The following is a 14,746-nucleotide window of genomic DNA, read 5'->3' as shown; positions in this document are numbered from 1 at the left end:
CTTAGACCAGCAAATTTAAATAGACCATCTGGTAAATTTCAGAAATAATATAATGGCCATGGAAATGGGGTTGATTGAGTCTTAAGTATAAACTGAGATGTTTTCATTTTAAAAAATAGAGTGATGTACGTGTGTGTGTGTGTGTGTGTGTGTGTGTGTGTATGGGGGAAGGGAAATCCTAAGATAACTTTGGAGAACTTTAAGGAACGTCAAAATGCTTCATGAAAAAATGTTACCACTCCTGTCTTCATCTCAACCAGAATTGTGCCTTTAAACCTCATGTAAAATCTCTGAAGTGCAGTCTTCCCCAGCCATTTACAAATATTGATTGTGCAAACAACTGGTGTAACAATATATTGTGTGCTATGGAGGACACAAATCCATACTTCATGATCCCTCCAAGAAGTTTTTCTGTAGTTTGGAAGAGTGAACATAATATTTTTTTTTTCAAAGTACATGAAACAAGTTCTTTAGATAAATAGATATACATACCTGATCCTAATAGTTGATCCTTTTACAAGGCAGTGTATAATTAATTTATATGAGTTTAAAAGAATGAGTGACCTGAGGCCAGAGTAGTCATTGGAAAGATAGCGTCTTGTATATTAGATTAGTAGAGGACAGCACTTTCAGAGGAAGAAAATGTATTTAGCAAACATATATAGATCTGCAGGAACATATGACTTGCTTGAGAAACTGTAGAACAGGTTAATCTGGTAAAGAAGTTATACATAGAGATAAGACTAGCACATTGAAGTCAAGAGTATGAAGCATTCTTTAAAGCCAGGATAAAGAGTTTGTGTCTTCTTTCTTTCAATATATTAGAAGCTTTTGACGTATTCTGAGTAGAAGATGTAAAAGTGACTACTTAGACTATCTGGTGGTCTAAGAGCAGATTGAAGGAAGAGAGGAAACAGAACCTGATTAGAAAGTGATTGTAAGGATGGAGAAATGGCATTGTGAAATCCTGATGAAAGTAAGATTACCTCAAGGAAGTTAAGTGAAGTAGAGGAAAAATTAAGAAATGTTCTGAGATCTTGAGTCTGAATTACAAGGGGCAATGTCATATTGCCAGAAATACAAAATATGAGGTAATACTGGAAACTCAATGAAAAGGCACACTAGGTATCAGAAAATACGTAAGAAGTGATTCATCTAGGGGTACAGATTTGGAAAGCTTCTGCCTGGAAATCATAAAGTATTCCAAGGAAGTGTGAATAAGCTAAGGAAGGGTGTAGGTAAGAAAAGACATCTGAATTTCCATACTTGGTAGAAGGACCAAAACATGCCTTAAAAGAAGATAATGATAGTACGTTCAGAAAGGTACAGAGAAGCAACAAGAAGCCAAAAGGGCAGTGTTCAAAGAAATAGACAAGTGCTGTGGAGGTCAAGGAGAATAAGAAGCAATAAAACATTGTATTTGACTGTTAGGGAGGACAGGTGGGGAGAGAGAGAGACAGACATGGATACATCCCATTTATTTAATGGTTATAATGAGCCAGCCAGTCTTTGTGGTAGATTGTTTTACATCCATCATTTTGTTTCTTCTTCAAAATAAGACTGTGTCCTTGGTTTCTAGATGAGGAGACTAAAACAAAACTTAAGTTTTCTGGTTCAAGATTCAAGCCCAAGTCATAAAACTTTTTCCTATATCATGGTAAAGGCCATCTGTAAAAGAAATGGGCAAGTCAATTGTGGACTGCAGTTTGCTATTGCCTCTTAAATGTTGCCAGAATAAAGATAATTATCCCACTATTTCTCTATTCATAGATCTAAGGATTTGGGGTCCTGTTCTCAATAGCGTTTTGGTTGAAAGGGACCTTTGAATTTACCTAACTTTATATGAAATGTATTACAAAGTGAGGTTTAGAGGCCATAATGACTTACTCAAGATAAGGTCAAACCTGGTTCTAGAAACTCAGAAGTCTGGACTCTGGATGCATTCTCTTTCTACTCTTTCATATTCTCTCTTCTCAGAAGTAACAGGTGGTATTTATAGATGACTACTGCAACAGCCTGAGCGTCTAAGTTTGGCATCTTAATATCATTTCAGATAGATAAAGCCTACTGTAAAAATGCCTGTGACAGATAGTAGTAAGTTCTCAAGAAAGTGAAGCTGATTTAATTTTAGACCCATAACCTGTGAGTCTCTTTCCCTTTTCATTAATTTGTATATGTACTCAGTCGCTCAGTCATGTCCAGCTCTTTGCAACTGGCTGGACTGTACCTCACCAAGCTCCTCTGTCGAAGAGGAGCCCACCAAGCTCCTCTTGTCCAGGCAAGAATACTGGAGTGGGTTGCCATTTCCTACTCCAAGTGGGTTGCCATTTCTCTTCCTGACCCAGAGATCAAACCCGCATCTTTTGCATTTTGGGAAGCCCTTTAGTTAATTTAGTCAGATGCATTTGGAGAGGGGCCATGTCAGTCGTTAGTATCTGGGGTCACTTTTGCTTGTACAATGATGTTTTTGTTCGTTTTAATGAGGAAAGAGGGAAAGACTTAAGTGTAGTTCTACTTTATATTATTTTCAAATAATTATTTCCTGAAGAGTATCTTGAGTCTTATTTTATTTACTTTGGTAAGGGGATAGAAAATATAAATACACAGATTCAACATAAACCAGTACTTAATTTCAAGGACAAGTTATTATCTGGGGATGTTACATTCTTATGGTAAAAGAATTCTTATAAACATTGGTGTGAAACAAAAATATGAGAAAAGCCCATGTTTACCTTTGCTCAGTGCCTCAAGTATGTTTTGTAACCTATCACTTTAAGTCACTATCTCATCCAACTCTTTGCTGCCATTGATTTAATAACTTACCACATTAAGATAATTGATAGGTGAAGCTCGGGTTTGTGGCTCACATGTTCTGCTCTGTATTTTTTCCAGACCTTTGATGAATGTGTAGCCGAGGGAGGCTCAGACTGTGCTCCAGAGAAGCTCTGGCTTCAAATCCCCTTCTTCTGTGGCCACAGCTCAGAATGCTGGTAGGGAGATAAAGTTAGCGTTAATCGATAATCTACTTATTTTTCTCCATAATCTGTATTTCACAAAGGTGGATGCATTAATCAAGGGCTCAATGTAAGGAAGTTTATGAAAGACCAGACCAAAAATAACATGTAATTAAGTAATATCTAGTTTTTTACTTACCTTAAAAAGTGCCTTAAAAAGATTCTTCATGTATAAGATGCTTGCCATGATTTCTCAGTTGCTGGTTTTTAAAGATTTTTGATATTATGTATATTGCTATATTCTAGCAGTGTTCTTAATTAGAAGTCAGGAGTCCTTTCATAAACCTCGTTTTCTCCTAAGCTTGTTGTTTTAGCCACCCATTTTAGATCAAGAAGAGGCTTAGTGGGTAAATTATTTACCTGGTTTTATTGTTAAACTGATTTGACTTTGAGAGAAGCCAAGGTAAAATAAAAATGTTTTATCTTTAATAGAGTTTATTTCTTCAGAATGTGCTGAGTTTTCAGTTTGTAAAAGTAATGGTATGTATTTATTTGTTCTAGTCAATCATTTTAATAGCAAAAGTAGAAAAACAAACAAGAAACACATGCAGTTAGTGTCTTCCTTAAAACCATGGGAGACACAGGGAATGCCTTCTGTTCTTTCCATCATCGTTTGAAATGTAGCGTTAGGTCACTGTGAACCTTAAGGTCTTACTCAGTAGGTTATATCAACACATAATGTAGTTGACCCTTTAAACAACACAAGTTTGAACTTTGAGGACCCACGTAAGCACAGATTTTTTTAATATGTATTACAGTAGTGCATGATCTGTAGTCATGCACTACTGAATCCTCACATATAAAGCTGGGGATATGGAGGGCTGGCTGGAAGTTATACGCAGACTTTCAACTGGGGAGTGGGGGATTGGGTCTAGTTGGCACCCATAAACCCTCTTGTTCAAAGGTCAACTATAATAACATAAGAAGACTTGGACACTTCGAAAGAATGTCTTCTCAATTTTTAATCATTTCCTTTACAACAGGAATCAGTAAATTACAACCTGGACACCAAATTTGGCCCAATACCTGTTTTTATAAATAATTTTTTTGAAAGACAACTGTATCTATTTGTTTATTGTCTGTAGCTCTTTTCACACTGCAGAAGCAGAATTAGGTAATTGTGACCAAGACCATATGACCTGTAAAGCCATCTTGGGCTTTACTCTCTGGCTTTTCATAGGAAAACCTTGCCACCCCCACCTTAGAACAATAATATACTTTTCTGTTGGGTGTTAATAAGATTTTAATTGAACTTCTTTAGGGACCTTAGAAATCAGCTTGTTTACTTCTCCAACCAGCCACAGTCCCTTAGCCGTGCAGTGTGGAATCTTAGTTCCACAACCAGGGGTTAAACCTTTGCCCTTGACAGAGAAAGAAGAGCGTCCTAGCTGGACCTCAAGGGAATTCACAAGTGTTAGTATTTTTTGGTTGGTTTTTTTTTTTTCCTGGCTGTATCCTTTGGCTTGGGGAATCTTAGTTGCCCAACCAGGGATCAATCTGTGCCCCCTGCAGTGGAAATGTGGAGTCTTATCCACTGGATCACCAGAGAAGTCCCCACCCCAGCTTTTTAATGGCTGAGAAAACAAGTTTAGAAAGGTGAAAGACCCTCGCTCAATATCACACTGCTTAAAGGCAGAGCTTGGAATCAGGATTAGGAAATGTCAATGCTGAAAAGAACCCAAAGGCATAGTTTATTTAGGGCCAAATTGCTATTAACAGTCAGTAGCTGACAATGTAAAAATTAAAAGATCTGTAGCAGAGCCATTTCTTTAAAAAACCTAAATTCATAAATTAAATGAAGATAACCACTATACAAAATTGCTTAGACCTTCCTAGCTCTTAAAATGAATGAAGTTTAGAGTACAGTTGACCCTTGAGCAAGGCAGGGGTTAATTCCTGTATAACTTATAGTTGGCCTTTTGTATTCATGATTCCTTGGATCTGCAGATTCAACCAACCATGGTTCATGTGGTATTATAATATCTACTATTGAAAAATATTTGCATATAAGCGGACCTGTGCAGGTCAAACCCATGTTGTTCAAGTGTCAACTGTAAACAAAGATTAGATGCACTCATGCCTAAATCAGATAGGAAGATACATAAATATACATATTTTTTAACTGTTCATATTGTGTCGCCTAGTAAAATTTGAATTAGCCCTGCATGGTTCAGCAGAAATTGGAGACAGAGGCAAAGGAAATTAAGAACAGGTGTGCCTCCCGAAGGACATTAATAAAAGGGCATTAAGGCTTTGAATGAACACATGTTTATCTGTTTTTTCCATAATATACAGTGTCAAAGTCATCAAAAATACTTAGCAGATTTTACAACCAGGTTTTTTATTCTTTTTCTTTGGTTTTAGGAATGTGGGAAGCAGGTGGGCTATGGATCAAGCCAAGTATAACCTAATTAATGAATACTTTCTGGTGGGAGTAACTGAAGAGCTTGAAGATTTTATCATGTTACTGGAGGCAGCTTTACCCCGGTTCTTCAGGGGTGCTACAGAACTCTATCGTACAGGTATATAAAGGATGGTTTTTGTTTTTGTTTTTTTTAAGCTGACTTTAACTTTGCCATTTGCAAAATATGTATGATTCGAAGTCTGTTGAGTAAAACTCCAGAAAGGCAGGTATATTGTCTGTTTCTCCTCACCATTTTCAATACAGAACAATACATGGCACACAGATGGTGTTCACTAAATATCTTTTGAATGAATAAATGTGCATGAGATGATAATTAAAAGGCATTGTGGGTATAGTGGAAAGATACAGACTATAGTGCCAGCCTTAGAAATTGTGTGATACTCAGTAGTGCCGGCCATGCATTCCACGCTTTAGACACGTCTGGTGCCATTTAGGTACTGGTAGGATCGGAAGACTGAATCATGTTGGTAATGAACCTGTGCTCTTGTCTGTTATAATGCTCCTAAAAGTATGCTTCAATAGCCTTGACGATATTAAAAATCTGAAGGTGACTGTGCTGGTCCAGCCTAATCCTGATTTTTTTTCCCCATATTCTTTGGTAATATACAGAGGAACTCTTTTTTTCCCCTAGAATATGCATATGCCCTAGCTTTTAATACATAGGTATACAGAATAGAGGTTATGAGAAATCAGTCCAAAGTTTGAAAATAGATATTGATATCTTTAAAAACAAACTAGTCAGAACACCAAGCATTTGAGAATATAAAACATACAGTGACCATCTACACTTTACCAAGTGGCCATTCTTACTTTTATTATTTGACATCTCATTAAATCTTTAACGAGGATAAAGATTTGTCTTACGAAGAACAAATCACTGATTAGGACACTGTTTTTGCCTGAATGATTTTAAGATGAAACAGTTATGTTACCTGCCTTCCACATGTCATCTCTTCAAATAAACAGGCATTGATTTTTATGTGTGTTCTCAGAATTTATTTACCTTTTCTCTTTTGCCTTTGTAAGTAGGAAAGAAATCTCATCTTAGGAAAACCACAGAGAAGAAACTCCCTACTAAACAAACCATTGCAAAACTACAGCAGTCTGACATTTGGAAAATGGAGAACGAGTTCTATGAGTTTGCACTAGAGCAGTTCCAGTTCATCAGAGCCCATGCTGTACGAGAAAAAGATGGAGACCTCTACATCCTTGCACAGAACTTTTTCTATGAAAAGATTTACCCTAAATCGAACTGAGTACAAGGTGTGACAGTTAGATTCTTGAACTACAACTTCGACCTTGTCTTTACCTTAGTTCTCAGCTCCACAACTTGGATTGTTGATGGGTATATAAGACACTTTGCGTTAGGGTACAGACAGTGACGTCAAGGAAGTAGATTCTGGCTGACACGTCAGTGGTCCAGGAAGTTTAAGTTTCAGCCTATTTTTTTCTGGTTAAATTTTGGTGGGAGTTATAACCTCCTGCCTGGACAAAACCTACACATCACCTAAAATAAATACCTAGCAGGTCTAATGGAAGGCTAGATGCAGTTACAGAAAAGTTCTGATATTCTGTTTTTGATAAAGCATCTTTTTCAACTAACCATCAATGAAGATGAATCCCATCTGCTTCTTTGCCTGGAGGTTTGGGTTGTACTCCTCTACTGGCTGGTGTTATTAACTGTTTGGCAGTGTGTGCTTTATTTTTAAATGTTTGGTCATGGTTGCTAAAAATGTTTTTGCTATAGTGGGAATTGCCCATATTTATGTAGATCATTTTAGTTTTCTTTTAAAAGATGATTATTGGTGTTAAAACCAATTTAAATCATTATTAATACTGTAAAAAGAAAGCAGTATTTCTTATTCCTATCTCCCCAGTATCTAAGATTGGGGAAACACTTCAGAGAATGTTGACATTGCCTAAAGTTCTTTTTTTTTTTTTCCTCACAAAAATATTTTCCTTTAAGAAAGATTTTTTCATCATGTTTAATGGGAAAAAGTGAATATGTAATATAAACAGTCCAGTAGGGAAATTTTGACTGTTTATCCTTTAGATCATATATTTTTTCTTCAAAATCTGTACATACTCTTGTGATGTTTTCAAAAGTGGGTCCTGATATAGATTTGACTCATCTGTGGATCCTAGAGGAGACACTCTATGGGATCCAGATTCAAATTCAGCAGCAGCTTCTTCTAGTTCTCCACTTATATTCTGATCTCTGCCTGCCGTTCATTAGTTTTGTCTAGTTTAATTGCCAATGACTTTCTAACTTTTAGTTCTCCTAGGTAGAGTTGCTTATATTTTCCCAATTCTGCTTTTTATTAGAAATTTCTTAAAAGGTTTCCATCTTGGAGAGTTCAGATTCCAAGTCTGTAATGCTGAGTTGCATCTGACTTCTTCAGTTCAGTCGCTCAGTTGTGTCCGACTGTTTGCGACCCCATGGACTGCAGCACGCCAGGTCTCCTGTCCATCACCAACTCCCGGAGCTTGCTCAAACTCAATGACCATCGAGTCAGTGATGCCATCCAACCATCTCATCCTCTGTTGTCCCCTTCTCCTCCCACCTTCAGTCTTTTCCAGCATCAGGGTCTTTTCCAGTGAGTCAGTTCTTCACATCAGGCGGTCACAGTATTGGAACTTCAGCATCAGTCCTTCCAGTGAATATTGAGGACTGGTTTCCTTTAGGATTGACTAATTCCTTTAGGATTCCTTTAGGATTGATGAATTCCTTTAGTATTTCCTTTAGGATCCGACTTCTTATTCAAGCATTATTCTAATTTCATGATTGCTCTAAGTTTTCTTGAGATGCTGCTTATATCTACAAAAGTAGGTTGACTTCTTTTAGTTTACTAGAGCCTGTCTTGCTCTTTCTTCAGTCTACTGTTTTATACTGCTCTGCTTGACTGTGTTCCATCATATTCATTTCTGTATGACTTTTGAGGTTCACTACTTCTTGCTCCAACTTCTTTTTATTCTTTTCTAGTTTTTCATGTTTCTTTTGCATTTCTTTCATAGATAATAACTCCTGTCGAAGAACTTGACTTTTTGCATCCAGGTGCAGACATTTTGAAGATGCAGTTTCTAGCTCTGCTGTAAGATCATCAGTCGAATTTGTACTTAACAGGTTTTTCTGAAGCTGTTCAATTTTGCCTGCTTGCTTTTTGACCTGTGGTTTTAAACTTGCATTTTCAATTTCAAGTTTTTGGATATGATCCTGTGTTTTCTCAGCACATCTCAGGGCCTCGTACGTTGATCCTGTGCTTTTTGCATCTGACTTGTGAGTTGACATAACGTCTTCTTTAAATCCTGTGGCTCATCTTCTAAGTTAGCACAATAACATGAGTCACCTCCAGTGAATCCTCTGACATAGACTCGAGTTCATTTCCTTATTAGCCATTTCTATCTCCTTTCGTTTGGCAAGGTCAGGATTCCCATTCTGTAAGATTCTTGCATTCCATTCTCGAGAAAGCTGCTTCTGATGTCATTTCTCATTTTTACAGCCTGATTCAGATTATTTTTCACAGTCTTCAGTTTTATTTCTAGTGCTCTGAGAGTGAACTCAAGTTGTTTTATTTCAACTTCTTACCAATCTTTTCTTCTTAACTGCTCCCTAATTTTTTCATATAACATACCAGACTTTTTCTCTTCTCTTCTTCTTGCTTTATTATTATTATTTTTTTTTACTTTACAATATTGTATTGGTTTTGCCATACATCAACATGAATCTGCCACGAGTGTACATGTGTTCCCAATCCTGAACCCCCTTCCACCTCCCTCCCCATACCATCCCTCTGGGTCACCCCAGTGCACCAGCCCCAAGCATCCTGTATCCTGCATCGAACCTGGACTGGCGATTCATTTCTTATATTATACACGTTTCAATGCCATTCTCCCAAATCATCCCACCCTCTCCCTCTCCCTCTCCCACAGAGTCCAAGAGACTGTTCATCTCGAGCTGAGGAGCTCTCGTTCCCACTCCACTCTCTGTTGCTCTGTGATTTCACTTCTTTTGTTTCTTGACAACTCTTTCTGTAGCCCACTAACCTTACTTTCCATTTTAATTTTTCCTCTAAGTAGTTCACAGTGGCTTTTTAAAAATTCTGCTAATCTTTTATAGAAAGAATTGCACCCCAAATTTTCAACAAGCTAACAGAATCTTTACACCTCATGCCCAGTTGTTTATGTAGCAATATGGAATTCAACTCGCCATCCTTGGAAGTGGTTTCAGATGACTGAATTAAGTCATCAAGGTCATCCACAGAATTAGTTTGTTCTTCAACCTTGTTCTGTTCACTAGATATTTTCTTTGCAGGCTTGCCATCATCCTGATCCACTTTACTTAAAATACTGTCATCATTCACATGCAGTAGACCACTAGTCAGTGAATTGGTCATTTCAAATATTGGTGTAATCACATATTATTTTGGTGTCCGTTTTTCATTGTCCTTTTTCTTTACTTCCTTCATATGCATGCTAGGATCGCTACTATCAGAATCTTCATTCTCCATAGCAGGAAACAGCTGGTTGCTATTTTTTTCCTACTCTTTCTCTGCTGAACGAATCCAGTCTTCAGCAGCATCACATATGTTGTCGGATACTTGCATTTCACTACTTTTGTTCTGCTGCTTTTCTTCTTCAACCTTGGTTTTAAAATCTTAAGACTTTATCGTCTGATGTAGGCCATAAATCAACACCAGGTTGTTTGTTGGAAAACCTGCTTAAAGAGTCTTCCTCAGAATTCTCATCCACTGAGTTGCTATTTTCGGGAGGTGTCTCTTTTCTTTATAGTCAGTGATCAGTTGGTGAATAATAACACCACTAACAACAGCACATTCTTCAGCAGTCCATCCAAAAACATCTTGAGAAAAGATGTTAACACCTTGCTGAAGAAGACTGACTGCATTTGACTCATAACTGACAGCAAGCATGAGGGCTGTTCTTTTCATCTTATCAACCACATATATATTTGCTTCTTTCTGTACTAAAAACTCCAAACATTTGCTGTTTCCTTTCACTTGTAGTAACAGTGGTGTGAGGTCATCCTTATTCCTGGCTTCTGTTATTGGCATCGTATGAAAGCAGCTCTGCTGCAAGTGATATATTCTGGCAAAAGGCAGTATAGTTGAGAGCAGTGCTGCTGCTGACGTTTGTGACATTTGGGTTGGCACCGTGCTCCAGCAGAATAGTTGCAAACTCCTCTGCTTGACATTCTACAGCCTTCATCAGCACTGTCCTCTTTTCAGAGGTTAGGAAGGTATTTTTCTCTCCAGGAGGAGAGTTACCCCCGCTGAATGACCATTGGCACAGGCCAAGTGGAGGGTAGTCCTGTTCATCTTGTCTCCATCGTTTAGGCGATTATTTCTGAGCAAGAGAATATGCTGCACTTTGGCTACATTGCCCATGCTGGCAGCTTTGTGGATCTTTCCAAGGCCCTTCTCTCAGATGTGGTACCTGGGCCTGGTGTCTTCTTGGACCTCCCAGTCATTGGAGAAGGTCGCCAGCTGCTGCCTTTGCAAACAATTTGAAGGCTGGAAAACATCCTTCTGTTCTCTAGAGTGTCTAGAAAGATGGCATCTTGGAAATTGACTCCATGAGGCTAGAGGTTATATTCCTTATCCATCCTGAGGAAGAAGAAATAGGAGTAATCCTGGACCACAGTGTGGGAGTGACAGGAGAAGTAGCCCTGGCCAGTGAGGTTGAGCCTGGAGCCTGCGGGCACCTGGAGCGTGCTGCCCCACGCTTGGTTGCACAGCATCTTGATCTGGGCCCAGTAGAAGAGCCCAGCATACTGCCAGGGCAGGTAGGTAGCTGTAGAGGCCATGCCACTCCTGGTACAGCACCTTGGCGTACACAATGATCGCGGCCAGCTTGGTGTGGCAGCCCTCGCTCAGGGGTCTCCCCTCAGAGGGCAGCTGGCAGCTGCGGGAGGCCCCAGGCCAGCCAGCTAGGCAGAGCCAGGCAAGCAGCAGCGGGTGCAGCATGCTGGCTGCTGCAGCGGCGGGGTGCAAGTGCTGGGACTGGCAAGGTGAGCGCTGGCTGCACCCGGGGCAGCTGCCCGGGGCCCCAGGAGCACAGCCCTGGGCACTCTGCTCCGTGCTGCTCTCTTCTCCACCACCAGGATCCACCCTGCCTAAAGTTTTAGTTAAGGCTTCCACATATTAATATCAAAAAAGTAAATTTAGTGTTTGTTTCTCCATGGGTTATTTGTAAAGCTGTAAAACTGAGGTATCGGTGACTCCATATTATATCTCCATTAGTGAGCTGTGGTATGGGTAGGATTTTCCTACTTCTGTACTTTTCCTTGTAGACTATTTTTACTAAGGTGCTTTATAATGTGTTTTAAAGCATTGCATTTACAAAAATAAAAAAAAAAGGAAAATGCTGTAAATATTGCATATTTTATGTATTTGGACCAAAAGGTTATAAGTAATTAGACAAGTGATTTTGCACCAATTTTATTACGTCAAGTAAAACCATCAGATCTACTGTTCTTGTATTTCTCATTTAACTTTACTGTTAAGACATCACTGAAATGAACTTCAGTAACCTTTCAATTTTGATACGAAGTACATTATTCATACTTGGGGGCAGTAGTTATAGTGGAAAGAGTACTGGACGAGGAGTCGGAAATCTTGATTTCTTGACTTGGCTCTGCCACTTATCAGCTGTGTGACCTTGGGCAAGTCACTTAACCTCTCTCTGCCTCAGTTTCCTCATCTTGAAATGAGGATATAATACCTGCTGTACCTACCTCACAGGGGTGTTGTGAGGATTAAATGAGATGGCATGTGAAAGCACTTTGAAAATTGTTATGCGCGATATAAATGTAAGGTATTATGGAAACATCTTTAACATATAGTTTCATATCATTGGTTTTTTAACAAAGAAAAGAGAAAAGTTCACTTATAAGCTGGTTGAAAAAAGTTCATCTTGATATGAATTTGTGTTTAATAAATATCTTATCAGTGTTTTATCTTCCCTGTTTCAACAACTATTGAAAATTGAAACACCTGTGAACTCTTAGAGATTCATGAGCAGCTGCTTGAGTTCAGGAGTTTGTTCCCTGTTTGCAAAAAGATTTCATTAGCTGACTCAGGGCAGAGGAAAATTTGCTCTTCAAATGTGGAAGACTTTTCTGTTTTTATTTTACATTACCATTCAGAAATGGTAGCTATTTTATACCTCTGGTTTTTTAAGGTATATTTTGCAGAATTTTATTTCCCTGTGCATTCTTTACTTTCTTCCACTTCTTGGAGTAGCAAAGATAAAGAATTTTGGAAACATTTTCTAAAAGAGTAATCTTTAATATGTTTAGTTTAAATAAATATCCCGTAACAGGGCCTCACCAGACTATGTTAAGCATTTCAGGCAGCTTGCTTTAATGGTTGTTGATTGTATGGGAGGAGGAGAGAGTGCAACTTATCAAAAGACATTTTGGACAAATTTAAAGAAAAGCTAAAAGAAGTTGGCAGGAAAAGTCATTATAACACCCTTCCCCACGCCCCCAATAATAGGACAATATTAAAGAGTATATCAACAGGCATACTTTTCTTACTTGACTTTCTTTTTTGTGAATTTAATACCTTTTGCAGGCATTTGTTGAAAATATATACAAATGATTTCCTTGCCCAAAAGTAAAACACCGCCTTGGGATGGGACATCTGACATTTATCTGCTAGGGAAGCCTAGGATGTGGGTTATTCTCTGAGTCCAGCTAAATCTTACAGTGCATCAGCTCTTTTAGGTAACTACAGTGGCACATAGATCTAGGGTCAGAAGATTCAGAGAACATACAGTTTCAGACTTTGCAAGCCATCGGTCTCCACCACAGCTACCCAACTCTGCCATTTTAGTATAAAAGCAGACAACACATAAGTGATGAGTATGGCTGTGTCCCAATAAAACTTTATTGCTGAAACAGGTGACAGGCCAAATATGGACCATGGGTTGCACTTTGCCAATCCCTGTAGCAGGTTGTTATTTATGGAGAAATCACTTTTGAATCTGTACCCTACTGGCCTAAAAGAGTTTATATACTTCCAAAACTGCTCCTAACTTATATCCAAAGAATAGCTTTCTGATCCAGGCGGTCTCTCCCACAGATTCATAAACTTTTATAACTTGGATTGCTTCCAGGTGGGCAGGTTTTCTTTCCCAGTTTAGCTGTTCAGAATAGGGGCGTTTATGCTATCAGCTTTCAGGGTGGGTGAGAAGTATCCTTCCTGGAGACTGAGAAAGGGTTAGATTTAATCCCATGTGGTCTAATATAGTCCTAGGAGCCTGACAAGTGCAGAGTCCTTATAATACCTAACTTTATAATCAAATAAACAGAACCACTGAGATGGTAATGTATTTTTTTAAAGTGGCAAGTGTGATTTTTCTTTTTCAGCCTCTGCGCTTTTTTCAGTACTTTGAAAATAGGGGAAAATTTTTTTTTATACAATACAATAGCAAATTAACCACTTTGAATTTTAAAAGATAATGTTATGTGTGTATGTGTGTATATATATATCTATATATGTTTATTTCCTAAAAGAGGGAAAAGTACCTTTTTGTTCATCTTGTATCAACTCTTGTTTTCTAATTGCTGTGAAATGGCAACTATTGATAAATTGTTGTGACTTTTAAAATTTAATGGAAAGGATGTATTTTGGTTTTACCCAGCTTTAATCTGTAAAGTATCACCTAAATATATCTGACAACAACACATAAAGTATTGCATGGGGGTTACTTTTCTATCATCCATATGCATTTGTGCAACTTTGAACATACTGGGTGCTTCTGAATTCCTGATGATTGGATTTAAATGACTGAAAATCAGAGAAAAACTTACTGACTTTTAAACTTTGCATTTTATTTTCTATTTTTAAAATTCAGTTAATGCCTATAATTTGAAGTCCACTGTTATTTCTCAATATATGTCCTATCAGAGATTCCTAAAATTGTGAGTCCCATCTGTGATTTACAAACAGTATTTTGATATTGCAGGTGATTTGCTCATTGTATTTGAATAGTTAGAAAGAAAATAGTTTGTAGACAATGATTCTCTTTTTCTAATAAAATGAAATAAAAATTCTAAAAGCGCTAGAGAATTGAACTAAAGGCTGGCTCCCCAATGCATAGCTGGTATTTTAATTTCTATTCAAATTCTACATAGAGAACATCTGTGTAAACCATCTCTCTGGTTTTTCCCATTGATCATTCTCAAACACACCTATGGCCCTAAAATCCTTTATTATGAGAGGCACCCAGTATTGTAACCTTTTATGAAGTTTGTCTTTTAAGAGGTCCAGGTGCTTCTACTTCA

At 38.0% G+C, this 14,746-nt stretch overlaps 1 protein-coding gene and 1 pseudogene across 3 annotated transcripts in view; one reads left to right on the top strand and one right to left on the bottom strand.

Annotated features, from left to right (window-relative positions):
* The window catches only part of HS2ST1 (heparan sulfate 2-O-sulfotransferase 1), a 187,414-nt gene extending 172,873 nt beyond the window's left edge, over positions 1-14,541 (top strand). For 2 of the 3 annotated variants that reach the window (XM_027536649.1, XM_027536651.1), the window contains exons 5-7: positions 2,893-2,990; positions 5,379-5,536; positions 6,466-7,908. In XM_027536649.1, the coding sequence (XP_027392450.1) occupies positions 2,893-2,990; positions 5,379-5,536; positions 6,466-6,695 (486 nt within the window). In that variant the 3' untranslated portion in view covers positions 6,696-7,908. Of the gene's footprint in view, positions 1-2,892; positions 2,991-5,378; positions 5,537-6,465 lie in introns of all 3 variants that reach the window. The other variant, XM_027536650.1, reaches the window with a different exon arrangement.
* On the bottom strand, positions 9,367-11,420 carry LOC113890329 (annotated as a pseudogene).
* Positions 14,542-14,746: the final 205 nt, after the last annotated feature.

Source organism: Bos indicus x Bos taurus, chromosome 3, assembly GCF_003369695.1.
Source record: "Bos indicus x Bos taurus breed Angus x Brahman F1 hybrid chromosome 3, Bos_hybrid_MaternalHap_v2.0, whole genome shotgun sequence".
Classification (NCBI taxonomy): domain Eukaryota; kingdom Metazoa; phylum Chordata; class Mammalia; order Artiodactyla; family Bovidae; genus Bos; species Bos indicus x Bos taurus.
This window is presented reverse-complemented; position numbering and strand designations above follow the sequence as displayed.